The sequence below is a fragment of the Aotus nancymaae genome, unplaced genomic scaffold (genome assembly GCF_030222135.1).
Source record: "Aotus nancymaae isolate 86718 unplaced genomic scaffold, 86718_ANA_hifiasm-v0.15.2.pri h1tg000010l, whole genome shotgun sequence".
Classification (NCBI taxonomy): domain Eukaryota; kingdom Metazoa; phylum Chordata; class Mammalia; order Primates; family Aotidae; genus Aotus; species Aotus nancymaae.
In genome coordinates, this window is record NW_026988421.1 from 11,085,774 (window position 1) to 11,106,864 (window position 21,091).

A 21,091-nucleotide genomic window follows, 5' to 3' on the forward strand; every position below is an offset into this window, starting at 1 on the left:
TGAGTTTGGATATAAAGTTTGTGTATGTATGCTTAATGTTGTATAGACGGGATATTTAGTTGACTTACTTGATTATTTTCTTTTAAGGTACCATCACTGAATGAAGTTCCCCTTCATTATTTGAAACCTAATAGTTTCGTGAAATTTCGTTGCATGATTCAGGATATGTTTGACCCTGAGTTTTACATGGGAGTTTATGAAACGGTTAATCAAAACACAAAAGCACATGTAAGTATTGCTGTTTTCCTGAATTTGTGGTATTAATTTTGTTCTTGCGCTGTTTGTGGTAGTTTTGGTTCTGATATATTGATACAATTCTGTTTTCCTATGTTTTGGGTCATAGGTTCTTCATTTTGGAAAATATAGAGATGTAGCAGAGTGTGGGGTATGTATCTTTAGTATATGTAAAACATTTTTAGTAAGAATTTTTCCTAAGCAGAGAATTTGTAATTTGGCTAATCTTAAATTTATTTATCTTGTGTATAAGTCATAAGAAATCATGTGAAATGTTTTCTTTATTTGGCTTTATTTAAGAGTTTGATGTGACTTTTTTAGTCTTCTAAAGATCTTTTAGAAGGGAAAATACTGTTAATGCCAAAATTAATTTCTGTCTCCCATATCTGTATATAATATATGTAAAACAAAGTACCCTAGGTTGCAGAATTAAATCCTTTTTTATTCTTTCAAAGACAAAGCCAGTGGCAATCCCACTGTTTTTCATAGAAAACTGTCACAATCAGCCTGTAATATAGAAATTTAGTGAAATAATCATTCCTAGGTAACTGAGATGAGATTCAAAAGTCAGATATTACTCCCTGGGAAAGGCATATTCTCTTTCAAATATACTTAGAAAACTCTAAGAGGTAGAAGGGGGGACCCAAGAGACATCAAGTTTGAGCCTAATGCATACAAGCTAGGATTTTTTTGTTTGCTTTTCTTTCTAGGCCCAAGGTACCTTTTTCCTAGAATGAGTCTTTTATTTATGATTTTTGAGCAGCATGTGTACTGACTCTCTCTTAGCCTTTAATAGTGTCACACATGGGCAGCCTCATCTATTTTATTGGCCCATTTCCAGATCTTGAGATTACTGAGTTATATTAATACACAGCTTTTTCTAGTATACAATAATGTAATACATTAGCCTAATGTGTTAGGACTCCTTAAATAAGGGATACCATAATCATTAATACAGTTGATCCATTAGGCTTGGCACAGCATTTAGTTTATGGAAACACTCTAAAAGAAAAGAGAGAGCCCTGAAGTTCATCATGTGTTAAGATTGCACAGGTCTGTCTTTCAAATTGAGTTCATTACTCTAAATAATTGTCAGAAGTTACATTTTTGTTAAATACAATCTTTGCAGTAACCTTCCAAATTAGGGCTATTTTTCTGTCCAGATCTGCCTCCTGAACCAGAATATTTAATTAACAACAACTTCTACTTTGAATTAACAGACTGGTATTAGGGTTTGATAAATGAATCTCCTGAGGTTTGGGTAAGCCAAGAGTTAGACTCCAAGAATGTAAAAACCCTAGATAACCTGATAGAAGTAAGGTTCTAGATCCACAAAGCAGAGAACTAGACCCAGACCATAAGTCACTCCCATAAGAGGTCCCATTTTTCTGGATTTGAGGGAGGAAGTGTTTGATGACTATATTTGAAATGATTTCAGGCTGGGCGTGGTGGCTCACACCTATAATCCCAGCACTTTGGGAGGCCAAGGCGGGTGGATTACCTGAGGTCAGGAGTTTGAGACCAGCCTAACCAACATGGAGAAACCCCTTCTCTACTAAAAATACAAAATTAGCTGGGTGTGGTGGCACTTGCCTATAATCCCAGCTAACTTGGGAGGCTGAGGCAGGAGAATCACTTGAACCCAGGAGGTGGAGGTGCAGCGCCATTACACTCCAGCCTGGGCAGCAAGAGCAAAACTCTGTATCAAAAAAAAAAAAAAGAAGAAGAAATGATTTTATATCCATTTTCTTTTAAAAAGTGATAGTTTGGGCTGGGCGTGGTGGCTCATGCCTATAATCCCAGCACTTTGGGAGGCCGAGGCGGGTGGATCACGAGGTCAAGAGATCGAGACCATCCTGGTCAACATGGTGAAACCCCGTCTCTACTAAAAATACAAAAATTAGCTGGGCATGGTGGCGCGCACCTGTAGTCCCAGCTACTCGGGAGGCTGAGGCAGGAGAATTGCTTGAACCCGGGAAGCGGAGGTTGCGGTGAGCCGAGATCGCGCCATTGCACTCTAGCCTGCGTAACGAGCGAAACTCCATCTCAAAAAAAATAAATAAATAAAAATAAAAGTGATAGTTTGGAATTAGTTACTTGTTAATTAAATTAACTCGTAAAATATTTGCCGTGGTGTTACATGAAAATGTGGTTGCTAATTTTAAAATAAATTTTGTGTTTTTTTAAAATAAATTTTTAAAAATACTTTTTATGTGTATCATAGCCTCAGCAAGAACTTGATTTAAACTCTCCACGAAATACCACTTTGGAAAGACAGACTTTCTATTGTGTTCCGGTGCCTGGGGAATCTACATGGGTAAAAGAAATATCCTTTATCTGAAGTTTATTATTGTGTTGATGGTTTCTAAAAACTTAGTCTTTAATTATTCTTCCTTTGCAAAGCTTGGCTTTATTTTAGTAAAATGTGTTTTATTTGTTCTAATTGAGAAAACCCATAAAACAAGCTTAAGTATTCATCGCTGAGGAATGGTTAAATTACAGTACATTCCTATAGTATTAGAAATACTGTTAAAAAGATTGCAGTAAATTTTTTTTTCTTTTCTTTTTTTTGAGATAGGGGTGCACTGTCACCAGGCTGGAGTGCAGTGGCACAAACATGGCTCACTGCTGCTTCAACCTCCTGGGTTCAAGCAATCCTCCTGCCTCAGCCTCTGTAGTAGTTGGGACCACAAGCATGTGCCACCATCCCTGGCTAATTTTTTGATTTCTCGTAGAAACAGAGTTCACTTTGTAGCCCAAGCTGGTCTTGAACTCCTGGGCTCAAGTGATCCTCTCACCTCAGCCTCCCAAAGTGCAGGGATTATAGGCGTGAGCCACCGTGCTCCACCTAAGGCACGTTTAAAGGTACTGAAAAAATATCATGATGATTAAAGTAAAAAAATAGTTTCAAATTAGAATTCATTCTAATTTGCTTAAGGGAAAACAACATGTTGGCTGTTTTGAGAGGGGATTGTAGAAACATCTCCTTTTTATTTACGGTAATAGTTTTTTAAGGCATGGATCACCTACACTGAAATACACAGATTTTAAGGTAATGCACAGTGATTTGAATAAATGCATCTACCCATATAATTTATACCCCAAAGTAAAGAACTTGTGCCTAAAAATTCTCTTCTGCCTTTTTCCAGTCACTACCTCCTCCTCTGCAAGCATAGTCCTCAATTCTTTGACTATTGCTTGGTTTTGCCTATTCTTCAGTGGCATCTAAATGGAATCATATAGTATGTAGTCTTTGGGTCTGACATCTTGTGTTTAACATAATGCATTTGAAAGTCATTCATGTGCATATCAGTAGTTCTTCATTTCTATTTTGTTTCTGAGTATGATTTGTTTATACAGTCTCCAGTTGATGAGCATTTAGGTTGTTTGCAGTTTTAAGTTGAGCATTTTCTTTGTGAGAATATTTTGAATTACTAATTCAGTTTAACAGGTATTTTGAGTCAGTTGTGATAAATTGTATCTTTCAAGGACTGTTTTGAAGTCATTTAAACCCAGTTGTTGAATTTATTGACAAAGCTTGTCAGAGTATTTCCTTGTTTTCTTTTTAATATCTGTGGGATATCTAGCATTCATCTCTTTCATTCCCAATAATGTTAGTTTATATTTCACTTCAGTTTTCTCTGTTTTCTGTTTCATCCACTTCTGTTTTATTTTCTTCTTGGTTTGATTTTAATTGGTCTTTTTCTAGCTTTTTAAGGTAGATGCTTAGGTCATTGATTTCAAATTTTTCTTGTTTTCTAATGTTAACTGCTAAAGCTATAAATTTTTCCCTAACCACTGCTTTAGTTGCATCCCACAAGTTTTGATTCGCTGTGTTTTTACTATCATTCAATTCAAAATATATATATATATTTTTTTGAGACAGAGTTTCACTCTTGTTACCCAGGCTGGAGTGCAATGGTGCAATCTCGGCTCCCCGCAACCTCCGCCTCCTGGGTTCAGGCAATTTTCCTGCCTCAACCTCCTGAGTAGCTGGGATTACAGGCATGCGCCACCATGCCCAGCTAATTTTTTGTATTTTTAGTAGAGACGGGGTTTCACCATGTTGACCAGGATGGTCTCGATCTCTTGACCTCGTGATCCACCCGCCTCGGCCTCCCGAAGTGCTGGGATTACAGGCGTGAGCCACCACGCCCGGCCTTAATTCATAATATTTTCTAATTTCCCTGTGATTTCTTCTTTGATCCTTGGCCCTGGCAGCAGCCTGCTTCTGTTATCCTCATTCTTTGTGCTATTTTTGTCATATATTTCACTCATACTTAGATTCTAGAACTCACAATATATGATTACCATTTTTGCTTTAAACAGTCATTTGTTTTATATATAATTTAAGAAGCAAGAAGAACTCATCTTTTATATTTGGCATTATTTCCCTTAGCGATTTTTTTTTTTTTTTTAAGATGGAGTCTCACTCTGTCGCCAGGCTAGAGTGCAGTGACGTGATCTTGGCTCACTGCAACCTTCGCCTCCCGGGTTCAAGAGATTCTCCTGCCTCAGCCTCCCAGGTAGCTGGGACTACAGGCGCATGCCACCACTCCCAGCTAATTTTTTTCTGTTTTTAGTAGAGACATGGTTTCATCATGTTGACCAGGATGGTCTCAATCTCCTGACCTTGTGATCTGCCTGCCTCAGCCTCCCAAAGTACTGGGATTACAGGTGTGAGCCACTGCACCTGGCCAGTGTTGATATTTTTTTAAAGTACAGATCTGTTGGTGACAAATTCTGTCAGTTTCTGTTCAATTGAAAATGTCTTTTATTTTGCCTTCATTTTTGTTTGCTTATTTATTATTTTGAAACAAGGTCTCTCCCTTTGTTGCCTAGGCTGGTCTCAAACTCCTGAGCTCAAGTGATCCACCTGCCTTGGCCTCCCAAAGCACTAGGATTCCAGATGTGAACCGCTGCACCTGGCCTCACCCTTTTTTTTGAAAAACATTTTCATTGGATATAGAATTTTTATTTTTTATTTTAATATTTATTTAAAAAAATAGGCCTGGCACAGTGGCTCATGCCTATAATCCCAGCACTTTGGGAGGCAGAAGGCAGGAGGTTCACTTGAGGCCAGGAGTTTGAGACCAGCCTGGCTAACATGGCAATTAGCCGGGCATGGTGTTAGATACCTTTGGTTCCAGCTACTCCAGTGACTTGAGGCGGGAGGATTGCTTGAACCCAGAAGACAGATTGCAGTGAGCTGAGATCACACCACTGTACTCTAGCCTAGGTGACAGAGTGAGACTCTGCCTCAAAAAAAAAAAAAGAGACGGGATCTCACTATGTTGCCTAGGCTACTCTCAACCTCCTGGGCTGAGCAGTCCTCCCACCTCAGCCTCCCAAAGTGCTGGGTTTACAGATGTTAGCTACCACACCCACTTGGGATTTGTTAGGGGTGGTATAGCACAGCCCTTGCTCTGCAGTAGATTGTCCTTATTCATGAGGCATGCTATTTCTAGGTCTCACTTAAATGCCTGGGGTGACTAGCAGGGTCCATTCTAGTATTATACTACTTTCAGAGTCTCCATTTAAAATTTCTGCCAACTAGCAGCTGTTCTCTGCTAGGCCTCAGGAAATCTTGACTTGTATAGCCACAGCTTAGTGTTTTGTCAGAGATCCAAATGGGACCTTTTGTGTCTTTTATCCATAACTACTTCCTTTCTAGTCCTTCTCTGCAAATTCCAGTTGCTTTCAGTAGCCCTGAACCATGTGCTCTGTCTTCTCCACCCAGTAAGAGCAGAGTCTCTACTGCTCTTTGTTACAGTTTGGAGAATGTCTCCAGGAGAGAGCTGGGAGAATTTGAAGTTCACCTGCTGTGTTTCTCCTCATTCAAGGATCATAGCCTATGCTCCCTGTTATCCAGTGACTGAAAACAGTTGTTTCACATATTTTGTCCAGTTACATTGTTGTTTACAGCAAGGATAGGAGCATAAGGTTGATACCTATTACTCTCATGACCAAAACTGGAAGTCTGGTCTCCTTTTAAAAATGCATTTCCACTTTAACTGAATTGCCAAACTAGTAATTTTTTATAAGTCATATCGGCATAACATTTAGGATATTCTTCAGTTTATGATAGTCTTTTCTTAACTTTTCATTTAACGCCTGTGTTAATGCAAACCAAGCTCGAGTCACTCCCTCAACATCCTACACTCCTAGTCGCCACAAGAGGAGTTATGAAGATGATGACGATATGGACCTACAGCCCAATAAACAGAAAGACCAACATGCAGGTGCCAGACAAGCAGGTAGTGTGTCAACAGGTTTCTCATAGACTTTGCTCTCTTACAGTAGATTAATTTTCAGAGTTAATTATTGTATAATATAGCTCTACGTTTAGGAGTTGGCGATGACGTAGCAACCTTCAAGTCTGTCGAGTTACAGACAGTGTTGAGTTTTTACAGTACTCTTTGGTTAGACTGTTCTTCACAGCTGAGCAATTAGGCATCACTTCGGGACAAGTGGCTGCTCTAATGTATGTTTTTGGAGTCTCAACTGACTAAATGGAAAGGTCTTTTCTACGTATTTCTTTTTTTTCCCAATTCTTAAATAATATGGAAACCTGGTGCTTTACCCTAAAAATGACTTGTTTTTATCTGAAAACATGCTTTCTCATTTTATTTTTTATTTTTATTTTTTGTTTCACTCCTGTCACCCTTACTGGAGTGCAGTGGTGCAGTCTTGGCTCACTGGAATCTTTACCTCCCAGGCTCAGGTGTACCATGCCTCACTAATTTTTGTGGTTTTTTTGTAGAGACAGGGTTTTGCCATGTTGCCCAGGCTGGTCTCGAACTCCTGAGGTCAAGTAATCCACCCACCTCGGCCTCCCAAAGTATTTAAAAAACATGCTTAAAATATACCTACTTCTGATTGAAACAAAGAGACCAAAAGTTTAAACTTTTTACTTAATAAGAGCATGAGAGAAATTCAGAATTGCTACATATCATTATTGATTTCAATCACAGTTTTTTGGTTTTCTTTTAGAGATAGGGTCTTGCTCTGTCACCCAGACTGGAGTATAGTGGCATGATCATGCTTCACTGTAGGCTTGACCTCCTGGGCTCAAGTGATATCTCATTTGAATCTGCCTGGTAGCTAGGGCTATAGGCGCATGCTACCAAACTCAACTAACTTTTTAAATTTTGTGTAAAGATGAGATCTCACTATGTTCCCCAGGCTGTTCTCAAACTCCTGCGCTCAAGTGATACTTTCATATCAGCCTCCCAAAGCACTGGCATTACAGATGTGAGCCACCATTCTTAACCAGTCATAGCTTTTATAAACAGTGAATTTCTTTGTTATGGCAGGTATATAAGTTTGTCTTTATTTTTCCTTTTATGTGCTAGTGACTTCCCTTTAGCACCTTTAATCAAAAGGAAAATTAAAGGACAAGGAGGCAAAGCAAATCAGCCTGGTCATTTACTATTTGCAGGATTTGATTGAGAAGGCAGATTTAACAGTCAGTGGTAAACAGGGATTTACTAATGAATTTTATTTACTCTGTAAGAAATAATACAGAGAGGCTGGGCATGGTGGCTCACACCTATAATCCCAGCCCTTTGGGAGGCCAAGGCAGGCAGATCATTTGAGGTCCGGAGTTCAGAACCAACCGGGCCAGCATGGTGAAACCCTGTCTCTATTAAAAACAAAAATTAGCTGAGTGTGGTGGTTGCACGCCTGTAGTCCCAGCTATTTGAGAGGCTGAGGCAGGACAATTGCTCGAACCCAGGAGGCAAAGGTTGCAGTGAGCCATGATCGCGCCACCACACTCCGGTCTGGGTGACAGAGCAAGACTCGGTCTCAAAAAAAGAAAGAAATAGGGCTAGATGGGGTGGCTCACACCTGTAATCCCAGCACTTTGGGAGGCCAAGGCAAGCGGATCACGAGGTAAGGAGTTCGAGACCAGCCTGGCCAACATGGTGAAACACTGTCTCTACTAAAAATACAAAAAATTATCCGGACACAGTGGAACACGTCTGTAGTTCCAGCTACTCGGGAGAGAGGCTGAGGCAGGAGAATCTCTTGAACCTGGGAGGCAGAAGTTGCAGTGAGCCGAGATTGTGCCACTGCACTGCAGTCTGGGTGACAGAGCAAGACTCAATGTCAAAAAAAAAAAAAAAAAAAAGACATAATACAGAAAGATCTTGTATACCTTTCGCCTCCTTCCCCCAGTGGTAACACCTTATATAATTGTAGTAGAATATCATAACCAGGAAATGGACATTGATACAATCACTTTTTTTTTTTTTTTTTGAGATGGAGTTTCATTCTTGTCACCCAGGCCGGAGTGCAGTATTGTGATTTCAGCTCACTGCAACCTCCGCCTCCTGGGTTCAAGCAATTCTCCTGCCTCAGCTTCCAGAGTAGCTGGGACTACAGGCGTGTACCACCTTGCCCGGCTAATTTTTTATTTTTAATAGAGATGGCGTTTCACCATGTTGGCCAAGATGTTCTCCTGAGCTTGTGATCTGCCCACCTTGACCTCCCAAAGTCCTGGGATTACAGGCGTGAACCACCTCGCCTGGCCAGTATAATCTTATTTTTACATGTACTTATGTGTGAATATTTCATTCTTTGCAGTTTTCTCACATGTGTATATTCATATGACCACCACAGTTAAGATCAGGAGTATTTTATTACCTAGATCTCTCATGTTGCCCTTCTATGCGCATAACTACTTACACGCTCCTGCCTCTTCCCTTCCCCCAAGTCTCTAGCCTCTGGCAACCACTAGTCTCTTCTCCATCTCTTTTAATTTTGTCATTATAAGAATGTTACATGGCTGGGTGCAGTGGCTCATGCCAGGACTTTGGGAGGCCTAGGTGGGCGGATCACGAGGTCAGGAGTTGGAGACCAGCCTGACCAACATGGTAAAACTCGTCTCTACTAAAAATACAAAAATTAGCTGGTGTGGTGGCAGGCACCTGTAATCCCTGCTACTCAGGAGAGTCACTTGAGGCAGGAGAATCACTTGAACCTGGGAGGCAGAGGTTGCAGTGAATTGAGATCACGCCATTGCACTCCAAAGTGGGTGACAGAGCAAGACTCCATCTTAAAAAAAAAAAAAGAACGAAAGAAAAAGAATGTTATACAAATGAAATTGTATATTATGTAAATGTTGAGGATTGCCTTTTCTTCAGCACAGTTCCCTTAAGATCTATCCCAGTTATTGCATGTATCGGTAGTTTGTCCCTTTTATTGCTGAGCAGTATTTCATGATATGGCATAATACGATTCTTGTTATCAGCCCTAAAGTGTAACTGCTTCAGGAGTTGGAGTTATTCTTTTAATGACCTGTATACCCCCAACAACTAGTTTGATTCCTGGTATGTACTGGATATTAATAAGCATTTGATAAATTAATTGATTGCTGTATGGTTTTATTCTGCTTAATTAGTAGAAAAAGTACATTCTGCCAAGGAGTTTTGCTGTGGGTAGACCATCTTTGATTTATTTCTTAAAGATGTCAAAGTAACCAAATTGCAAATAAACTTTCGAAAGTGTTATACATGAGATTTGATGGGAGGAATTTGTTGACGTCTTATAGTAAGGGAAAAAAGTAAAATTTTTAGATCTTCACGTTTATCTTTGTTCTCTTATTGCTCAGACAGAAGACTTTGTTAGTATGTGCTGTTTGTTTAAAAACTCTAACAACTTGAACTTTGCAAGCTCAGAAGCATCATGTATATCAAACTTGGAAGGCTCTTATGGAATGGTCCTTTTCTCCAGGAGGCCTTAGAAAAGACTAAGTGCAATACTATCCTTTGAATTTAGGGAGTGTTGGTGGTCTTCAATGGTGTGGAGAGCCAAAACGTTTAGAAACCGAAGCTTCTGCTGGGCAACAGATGAACTCTCTGAACTTCTCTTCTCCTTTTGATTTGAATTTTCCATTACCAGGAGAAAAGGGCCCTGCATGCCTTGTGAAGGTAATAAAGCCTTTTGTAGATCTGACATTGACATGTTATATGTCTCAGAAACTAGCTTAGTATCTGACTATTTTCATTAGCTTTCTTGTCCTGGGCTAGATATAGCAAATCACTGCAAATTTAATAGCCTAAAGCAGCAAAAATTTATCATCTTACGGGCTTTAGGTCAGAAATCCAACATGGTCTCACTGGGGTAAACTTAAGGTGCCAACAGGGCTATATTCCTTTTTTGGAGCCACTAAGGGAGAATTTCCTTCGCTTTTGGCTCCCTCTTCCATATTCATAGCCAGCAACATTGCATTTGTCTGACCATTTTTTTCTTGTTGACATCTCATCTGACCACAACCAGGAAACGTTTCCCAATTTTAAGAATCTGTGTGATTACATGGGACCCACCCAGTTAATTGAGGATAATCCCCCCATTTCAAAGTCCTTAATTTAATCACACCTGCACATTCCTTTTGCATGTAAGCTAACCTATTCACAAGTTAAAATAATCAAAGAATATTTCAAATGCAGAAGCAGAACAACTTTTAAATTATGTCTGTTCCCGTCTTGTATCATTTCTAACGTAGTATTGTCTTCATTTTTGTCTTCCTTCTCTCAGCAAAACCTATTTCTCACTTGTATTTAAAATAAAACAGAAGGAAGAAAACTGTTAATAGTTTTTTCTTCCATCTTATTGTACTGTTTTCATCCTGATAAATGAGCAAGTATTAGAAGTTCAAAAATGATTGTTAAGGATTTCCATCCTTTATGCGTTTTGTTGTTGTTGTTTTTTGGGTTTTTTTTGTTTTGTTTTCTTTTTTTGAGACAGTCTCACTCTGTTATCCAGGCTGGTATGCAGTGAGTGGCATGATCTCAGCTGACTGCAACCTCCACTTCCTGGGTTCAGGCAGTTCTCATGCTTCAGCCTCCTGAGTAGCTGGGGTTACAGGCATGCACCACCACACCCAGCTAGTTTTTTGTATTTTTCATAGAGATGGGGTTTCACTATGTTGGCCGGACTGGTCTTGAACTCCTGACCTCAAGTAATCTGACTGACTCAGCCTCCCAAAGTGCTGGGGTTTCAGGCATGAGCTACCACACCCAGATTCTCAGTGGTTTTAACTAAAATGACACTTCAGTCATATGGCACAGGGGCCAGAATTACCACTCTTCCCCCTGCTATGCTTCTACCAGGTCTCATCAGTAAGTGGCCTTGACCACTGCTGAAGTCCATCATGATAGACAATTTGGAAAGTTTTTTTTTTTTAGTTGTGAGAAATCTTGTGGTCATTCCAAGTTTTGTGTTAATCCTTCTAATGCTGCGTAGTTTATGAATAAACACAAAGTTAGTCGTCTTGTTTTTGTTTTTTCCTTTTCTTGGTGTGGTTAATAGGTTTGGAGATAGTGCACATTTCTGGTTTTAACTTAGCCTTTGGAAAAACCTTCTTTTTTTTTAATTTTAGGAAAAGCCTTTTTTTTTGGAAGTAGCGTGGTATATTGAAAACAGACATTAGTCTGGAAGTTAGGCATTCTGTGTTTTAGTTTTTAACTTATTTGCTAACTAGCAGAATGACTCTTGGTCTCAATTTATAAAATAAAGGACTTACTTTAAGGTCCATTTCCTGATCTAAAATTCTAAGTACTAATGTACTTCAAGATTAGTATCTTAGGCTTGTGTCTCTTCTAACAGTATGATTCCATGTGGTCTTTTGTTAGGTTTATGAAGATTGGGATTGTTTCAAAGTAAATGACATTCTTGAGCTATATGGCATACTGTCTGTGGATCCTGTGCTGAGTATACTGAATAATGATGAAAGGTGAGTCTGTGAGCTATATGGCATACTGTCTGTGGATCCTGTGCTGAGTATACTGAATAATGATGAAAGGTGAGTCTGTGTGCTCTTTTTTTGGTCTCCTTTATTTTGATATAATTTCGAGCTTTCAGAAAATTTACAGGATGGTTATAAAGAACTCCCTTTTCCCTTTTTCCCATATGTAAACACTTGTGCCCCATGTGCTTTGTCATTCATTTGTGCTCTCTGTGCACACATCTTTCTGAAACGCTTGAAAGTATGTTGCAGAAATCAAACCCTTTTACCCCTAACTACTTGTTAACATTTCCTAAGAGCACTTTTCTCATATTTAATCAGAGTACAGGTATCAAAACTAGGAAATTTGCCACAAATACACAATATGCTAATCCACAATCTATACTTAATTTCACTAATTGTCTTAAATCATGTTCTTTCTCACACCCCCCTATTCCAGGGTTCAGAAGATGGCTCAGTCTCTATTTCTACTGAGTTCATATTGTATTTCTCATTCCAGTTCAGCACCACAGGTGTCGTTCTACTTGTTCTCCTTTCTATATTAGTGTAACTCTCTTAAACTTGATTCCCAGTTTTCACCGTTTATCATTTGCACATTTTTACAACATAAGGAAATTTCAGAATTGTTAACTTATACTACTATAAAACATAAACCTAAGTAACTGGAGTTCAATCTGAAACAGTCCTCAGCCTTTGTGCATTTTGTTTTTCTGTTTTTTTTTTTTTAAATAGCCTTGCTACTTTTTTTTCCCTTAAACAACAGAAATATATGTTTTGCAGTAGTTCTGGAGGTTGGGAGGTCCAGAATCAAGGTTATCAGCAGATCTGATGTCTAGTGACGGCCCACTTCCTGGTTTGCAGATGGCTGTCTTCTCACATGGTAGAGAGCAGAGAGCCTTGATGCTTTTGAAGAGTGTAAGCCAGTTACCAGTTACTTGGGTTAGACTGAATGTTGTGCATTTTTGGCAGGAATACTGCAGAAGTGATGTGTCCTCAGTAGTTACAGCAGGAGGCATTTGATGTCAGTTGGTCCCATTACTAGTGAGGTTAATTTTCATTAGTTGGTTAAGGTGGTGTCTTCAAGATGTCTCTCTTCTATAGAGTTACATTTGTGTCTTTGTAATTGACAAGTAACTTGGAGGAGGATACTTTGGGACATAAATAATCCAGTTTCTCATTAAACTTTCACCAATTTATTTTAGCATCCATTGATGATTCTTGCTTGAATCAATTATTTCTTTGTTGGCAATTCTCGAACTTAGTCATTCTTTCTACTTTTATTTATTAGCATTCTACTATAAAAGAGATGTCTCTTCCATTTTGTTATTCAAGTAATTTGTTTACTTATATTTAGTATGGACTAATTCTGATTTTATTCAATGTTAATGTCATTATTTTGAGACTCAAATTTTTCTAGATTTGGCTAGTGGTAGCCACTTTAAGCAGGTGCTGGGTCCATTTTGTGAGATGATCTTATCATTTTTGTTTGTTTATTTGTTTGTTTTTGAGGCAGAGTCTTGCTCTGTCACCCAGGCTGGAGTGCAGTGGCGCAATCTCGGCTCACTGCAACCTCCGCCTCCTGGGTTCAAGAGATTATCCTGCCTCAGCCTCCTTAGTAGCTGGGGCTGTAGGTAAGCACTGGCATATTAAGCTCTTGCAGCTTCATCATATACTTTGAAGATCTGAGCTCTAGATGTGGTTATTGGTACTGGGTTAGCTTTGCATCTAGGCCCTTACAGCAGACAGAGCTAGGATACATGCAACATATGTATACACATATATGCATACACATTTAAATGCACACATATGTACTCACACATACATGTTTTATATATTTCTAAAGTCTATGAAAAACCGTATTTCTGATTCCAGTTCAGCACAACAGGTGTTATGTGTTCTAGTTGTTCTCCTGTCTAAATTTATGACTTCCTTTTCTAACAGATTTGATTCTTATTATTCACAGTCTATCATTTGCCCATTTCTACCATATACAGAAGGGAATTTCAGAATTGGTAAGCCATACCACTACAAAACATAAACCTAGTAATTAGTGTTCAATACACGTTTCCAGTTCAGTTTTATTTTAGAATGCAGCTGTGTAGCCAGAGCTGTCTTCCAGTTACTTAAGTAACTTCTTCCCATTCAGTGTAATTTCATTATTTTACTTAGATTCATCTATGTCTGATTATGTTTCGCTTCAGTTTTTTCTCCATCCTTACTGGTTTTTTGTTTTTAATAAAGGAAACATTAACATTGTTGCCAAATTCAAACTGCAAAATGATACTCAGAGGTGTCACTCTCAGCTATCCCCATTCCTGCTGTCTGTTCCCACCCAGCCTCCTTAGGGAGCCATAGTTTCTGGTTTATCCTTCCTGGATTTCTTTTTTGTAAAAAATAAGTAGATATGTATATATTTTATGTTTACCTTTTTCTTCTATGAAAGGTAGCATATAGTGTATGTACTCTTTTACACTTTTTAATTTTTTTATTAACATATGTTGGAAATCTAGATCTTCCTCATTTTTTGTTTTGCTTTGAGAATGCCAAAAGCAAGGACTGATGTCTCTCCACCAGAGTCCTCTTGTTGAAGACTGGACATTCATTGTCTTGGTTTCTGTGAAGGATGAATTTAACATTTTTCACAGTTAAAAAAAAAAAAGGTACAAAACAAAAATTTTAAATAATTTTAAATAAGCTTAACAATCCCTTAATAGTATATGAAATTGTTCATCTTGGCAATTTCTGATTATGATGACTTTCCTGTTTAGTTACTTCCCTATTGATGCAGTTTAGTTTAGAAGTTGTATTAGTCAGGATTCTCTAAAGGGTCAGAACTAATATGATGGATGAATATATGAAGGGAAGTTTATTAGAAGAATTGACTCACACAATCACAAGGTAAAATCCCGCAATAGGCCATCTGCAAGCTGAGGAGGAAGGAAGCCAGTCCAAGTCCCAAAACCTCAAAAGTAGGGAAGCTCATAGTGCAGCCTTCAGTCTGTGGCTGAAGGCCTGAGAGCCCCTGGCAAACCACTGGTGCAAGTCCAAGAGTCCAAAAGCTGAAGAATTTGGAGTCTGATGTTCGAGGACAGGAAGCATCCAGCATGGGAGAAAGATGGAGGCCAGAAGACTCAGCCAGTGTGCTCTTTGCATACCTGCCTTTATGCTGGCAGCCGATTAGATGGTACCCACTCAGATTGAGGGTGGGTCTGCCTCTCCCACTCCACTGACTCAAACGTTAATCTCCTTTGGCAGCACCCTCATAGACACACCCAAGAACAATACTTTGCATCCTTCAATCCAGTCAACTTGACACTCAGTATTAACCATGGAGGATAAAAGCTTAGACAGACAGCCTGGGTTGGAGTCCTGATTTGGCCACTTACCAGCTGTGTGACTTTAGGCTTAGTTTCCTCGTTGTAAATAAGGTAGATATGAGGTTTTGGTGAATTTGTACATGTAAAGCATTGGACATTGTCTGTTACATGGTACGTACTATGGAAAAAATTATGCTTATATTAAAAAATATAGGAGTATGAATTTATTACTTCAGTGTCTATAGAGTCTATAAAGTCAAGATCTAAAAACATTTAGTCATTTGTTTCAGTCATCTCACAAATCTATCATCTGCAAATTAATTTAGCAAATCTGAAAAATTCATACTTGCATTGCTTGTCTATTCAGTATTCGAGGGATTATGTAAGAGTAAAATTTAGGGAAAACAATTAGCAAGATAGGAAATGAATGGATTCTTCACACTCTGAATAATATAGATACCAGATGACTTTGAAGAAAAAGACCCCAGATTTTGAGATGTGCTGTCAAGTTTTTGATGTCTCAGTGGATAGTTAAGGAGTACCTGTGTTTTGAAATAACCTAATGAGTGATATCCTATATTCTGTTTATTGCAGTGCTTATAAAAAAAAAACTACTGTTCTTGGCCGGGCATGGTGGCTTATACCTGTAATCCCAGCACTTTGAGAGGTTGAGGCAGGTGGTTCACTTGAGGTCAGGAGTTTGAGACCAACCTGGCCAACATAGTGAAACCTCGTCCCTATAAAAATACAAAAATTAGCCAGGTGTGGTGGTGCACACCTGTTGTCTACTTGTCTAAAACATTAGCTAATCTTAGCTACTCAGGAGGCTGAGACATGAGAATCGCTTGAACCCAGGAGGCAGAGGTTGCAGTGAGCTGAGATTGCGCCACTGCACTCCAGCCTGGGCAACACAGTGAGACTCCATCCTCCCCTCCAAAAAAAAAAGTTACTGGGAAATGGAATAAATGCATATTTCATGATACGTTTTAACAAGCCTGAAGTCTGCGTGATGTAACACTTCAGAATGAAAGGCCACTTTCTGTTCTCTAAGGAGATGTACAGGTAGAAATATTCTTGGCTTTAATTCTAATCTTGTTTTCCAAGATGTATATTATTTTTGCATCTATGCTATTGATGTATCTCTAAATTGAAACTTCATCGTCTCTCCACAGGGATGCTTCTGCACTGCTGGATCCAATGGAGTGCACAGACACAGCAGAGGAGCAGAGAGTACACAGTCCTCCTGCTTCATTAGTGCCGAGAATTCATGTGATTTTAGCCCAGAAGTTGCAGCACATCAACCCGTTACTGCCTGCCTGCCTTAACAAAGAGGAGAGCAAAACCTGTGAGTCTAAGTGTTACAGCCTAGTGAACTATTGACTGTTAGCCTCAGTGTATGTCCAGAGCTGCCTGTAACATGCTCATAGAGGAATTAAGAGTCAGGTCCTCATTCATCACAATAAGTGTTTTTAGTAATCTCTCTCTTGTTGCCCTATTTTTCTCTTACGTTAATTCTTTTTATTGAAATGAGGACAAAAAAGGAGTATACAAGGCCAGGCACGGTGGCTCACTGCTGTAATCTCAGCACTTTGGTAGGCTGAGGCACTTGGATCATTTGAGGTCAGAATTTTGAGACCAGCCTGGCCAACATGGTAAAACCTCATATCTACTAAAAATATAAAATTAGCTGGGCGTGGTAATGTGTGGCTGTAATCCCAGCTACTTGGGAGGCTGAGGCAGAAGAATCACTTGAACTCTGGAGGCAGAGGTTACAGTGAGCCCATATCACATCATTGCAGTCCAGCCTGGGCAAAAAGAGCAAAATTCCGTCTCAAAAAAAAGGAGTATACAAACTGTCATATTTTTAAACTTAGCATCACTTATGGATGGATGTGTTCAGTTTTACTAGCTGTCTATTGAATTGTAGTGCTTTGTTCACATAGTTGTTTTTTACCTAAGACACTTGAGAGGAACTGGTGTGGTCCTGACTCTGGTCTCCCTTTCTCCTCTAGTTGTTTCAAGTTTCATGTCCGAATTGTCTCCAATCAGAGCAGAACTTCTTGGGTTCCTCACTCATGCTCTTCTGGGGGATAGTTTGGCTGCCGAATACCTTATATTACATCTCATCTCCACAGTGTAAGTGCTATCTCCTGGTGGGAATTAAGGGAGTTTGGTCTGTGTAGAAAGTGGAAGAGCAGGAAGATTGCTGGTGTAATTTGTGTGTGTTCATTATTAGGCTTCATCAAGTAGTTTTTATCTGTTCAGTGTAACAAGTATTAAATCACAAACAAAATTCCTTTTCTCACAGTTTCACATTTAGCATTTTGATTATGTCTCCTTAACTTTTTTTTTGTTTTTCTTTTGAGACGGAGTTTCGCTCTTGTTACCCAGGCTGGAGTGCAATGGCGCGATCTCGGCTCACCGCAGCCTCCACCTCCTGGGTTCAGGCAATTCTCCTGCCTCAGCCTCCTGAGTAGCTGGGATTACAGGCACGCGCCACCATGCCCAGCTAAATTTTTGTATTTTTAGTAGAGACGGGGTTTCACCATGTTGACCAGGATGGTCTGGATCTCTTGACCTCGTGATCCACCCGCCTTGGCCTCCCAAAGCCAAAATCAGATAAAGCATTGGTTGCCAACCTTTTTGGCACCCAAGGACCCATTTAATGAAAAGACCATTTTTCCATGAACCAGAGTGGGGATGGGTACAGGATGAAATTGTTCCACCTCAGATCATCAGGTGTTAGTTAGATTCTCATGAGGAGCACACAAATGTGCAGTTCATAATAGGATTCACACTCCTGTGAGAGTCTGATGCCACTGCTGATCTGACTGTAGGTAGAGCTGAGGTGGTAATGCTTGCTTACCACTGTTCATCTCCTGCTTTGTGGCCTGGTTCCTAAAAGGCCATGACCAGTACTGGTCCACAGCCTGGGGCTTGGGGATGCCTGAGGTAACGGACCTTGCTGAAGAGTAAAATGAGCTACTTTATCCCTTTTGCATTCTGAACGCTCTGTTTATATGTCCCAAGGCGCCCACGTCATGTGCACATTTAACGTGGACACTGACACTAGCACCACATCCTTTGACTCCACTGTGTTTGTTTTCTGATTTTAAAACTAGTGTAGGCCTTTGACAAGTTACAAGAACATAAAGAAGGAAATGTGGCCGGGCGCAGTGGCTCACGCCTGTAATCCCAGCACTTTGGGAGGCCGAGGCGGGTGGATCACGAGGTCAAGAGATCGAGACTATCCTGGTCAACATGGTGAAACCCCATCTCTACTAAAAATACAAAAAATTAGCTGGGCATGGTGGCGCGTGCCTGTAATCCCAGCTACTCAGGAGGCTGAGGCAGGAGAATTGCCTGAACCCAGGAGGCGGAGGTTGCGGTGAGCCGAGATCGTGCCATTGCACTCCGGCCTGGGTAAGAAGAGCGAAACTCCGTCTCAAAAAAAAAAAAAAGAAGGAAATGCACATCATCTGTGATTTCATCACTTAGAACCTCCATTAACATTTTGGTACACATTCATTGATTTTTGTTTACATATATGTACATCCCTGCATAGATCTTAGTTATATTCTAAGCACAGATCCGTGTCTTGTTTTTAGCAATTGATATATATTAAACATTTTCCCATGATAATGCTTCATGAACTTTGTATTGGCTGCAAACTGTTTCACTATACAGTTGTACCATACTGTAACAGTTTCCCTAAATGTTAGGTTTTCCTAGCTTTTTTCTATTATAAAGTCGCACTAAACATCTTTGTGCTGTAAATCTTATCTTTTCTCAGATCGATCTGTGACAGTAGTACATAATGGTTGAGAGCACAGACTCTGGAACCAAACTACCTGGATTCATATCCCAGCTCTGTCAGCTTCTGGCTAGATGAACATGTTGCTTATTATCATCTCTGTGCCTCAGATTTCTCATCTGTAAAGCAAAGACAACAGTACCTACCTCCGAATGTTTCGAGGTTAAATGAGGAAGCATTTATATACTCAGAACAGTCTTTGGCACGTGATCAGCAGCACTTGTGTCCAAACATTGGCACTTTTATTGCTGTTATCCTGATATAATAACTGGTCAAGAGTATTCTGGTTTATATTTAATGACAACATTAAGCTAATTTTTCTATTCTTTGCTTTTCGATAGAAATCAGGAAATCACTTCAGCATCTTATTGATTGATTTCTTTCTTTTCTAGATATACAAGAAGAGACGTTCTTCCACTAGGAAAATTTACAGTTAACTTGAGTGGTTGCCCACGGAATAGTACCTTCACAGAACACTTATATCGAATTATTCAACATCTTGTTCCAGCAGTAAGATGAATATAATATGTATTATAAACCTAAGCACACTTAACAAATCCATCTATCTTTCATTCAACCCAAATATTTAACTTAGAGATTTTAATAGATCTTATTTAAGGGGAAACAAAGCCTGTCAAGTTACATAATTTAAAATGTACTTTCCCCTAAACGTTTCACTGTTTTTTTCTTTTTGTCTAAGCACAAATTTCTGTAAGTCTTAACAATTAATACAATTGCAGTAACTCCCTTAAAATTATACTCTGTTGATACCAATTTGTTTGTGCAATTTGGTATCCTTTTTGCTCACTAAAATCTTAAATCTAAATGAACTCTAAATTATAGGAGCATAATTCTTTTAGTTGAGGTAATAAAGTTCTTTATCTCCATTGCCCCAATTTTAATTCCTATTTGGAAAGTTGAGCTCACTTTATTTGCCAGGGTATCTGTAATGCAGTATTTGTGTGGTGCTAGGATCTTGGGAACAGGGGAATTGCTTCTGATTAGTTGTGTGACTGAAAATAGTGATCTCTTCTTTGGAAATTGAAGCGATTGCACTAGATCCTTATTGAACCAAATGTATTGAGTGTCTCAGTGCTAGCACTCGTCCAGGCCCTCAAGAAGCAGAAGTGGACCAGAATACACCAGCATTTCTCAGTCTCCTTAGACTCACTTTACACTCTGAAAAACGTACTAGTACTCAAAGTGCTGTTTTTCATGTTTTTCATGTTATATTTATCATTAATTTACCAAATTAGAAGGTAAAGGAAATACATTTATTAAAAATAAAAAACTACATACAGACAAATATTTTTATAAAAACAACTTTTCACAAGCCAAAAATGATTAGTGATAAAAGCAACATTGTTTTACATTTTTGCAAGTTTCTTTAATGTCTGGATTAATAGGCGACAACAGATGTTTGTATCTGCTTCTGCCTTCAGTCTGTTGTAATCTGAGGTTTTGGTTGAAGTATATATAGGAAAGCTGGCCTCACACAGTTGGAAAGGTAGTTGGTAAAAGATGGTTTCAGTAGCCTTTGTAGGTAACTTGGTGGTAGTCTTTGATAGTGGACCAAAACTATCCACGTGACGTTTTCTTAAAGATAGGTAAGTGTGGGCTGGGCACGGTGGCTCACGCCTGTAATCCCAGCACTTTGGGAGTCCGAGGTGGGTGGATCACGACGTCAAGAGATCAAGACCATCCTGGTCAACATAGTGAAACCCCGTCTCTACTAAAAATACAAAAAATTAGCTGGGCATGGTGGCGCGTGCCTGTAATCCCAGCTACTCAGGAGGCTGAGGCAGGAGAATTGCCTGAACCCAGGAGGCGGAGGTTGCAGTAAGCCGAGATCGTGCCATTGCACTCTAGCCTGGGTAACAAGATCGATAACTCCGTCTAAAAAAAATAAAAAAATAAGATAAGTAAGTGTGGAATCTGAAATCTTATTCGTAAACTTTCCATACTCTGCTATGA

The 21,091-nt window shown here is 39.3% G+C and overlaps 1 protein-coding gene across 1 annotated transcript in view; it reads left to right on the top strand.

Moving 5' to 3' along the window:
* The window catches only part of MCMBP (minichromosome maintenance complex binding protein), a 45,884-nt gene that overhangs the window by 14,332 nt on the left and 10,461 nt on the right, over positions 1-21,091 (top strand). The window contains exons 3-11 of the mRNA XM_021676947.2: positions 88-228; positions 344-385; positions 2,459-2,560; positions 6,347-6,491; positions 10,018-10,169; positions 11,874-11,974; positions 16,476-16,648; positions 17,316-17,439; positions 19,510-19,627. Coding sequence (XP_021532622.2) covers positions 88-228; positions 344-385; positions 2,459-2,560; positions 6,347-6,491; positions 10,018-10,169; positions 11,874-11,974; positions 16,476-16,648; positions 17,316-17,439; positions 19,510-19,627 — 1,098 coding nt within the window. The remainder of the gene's footprint in view (positions 1-87; positions 229-343; positions 386-2,458; positions 2,561-6,346; positions 6,492-10,017; positions 10,170-11,873; positions 11,975-16,475; positions 16,649-17,315; positions 17,440-19,509; positions 19,628-21,091) is intronic.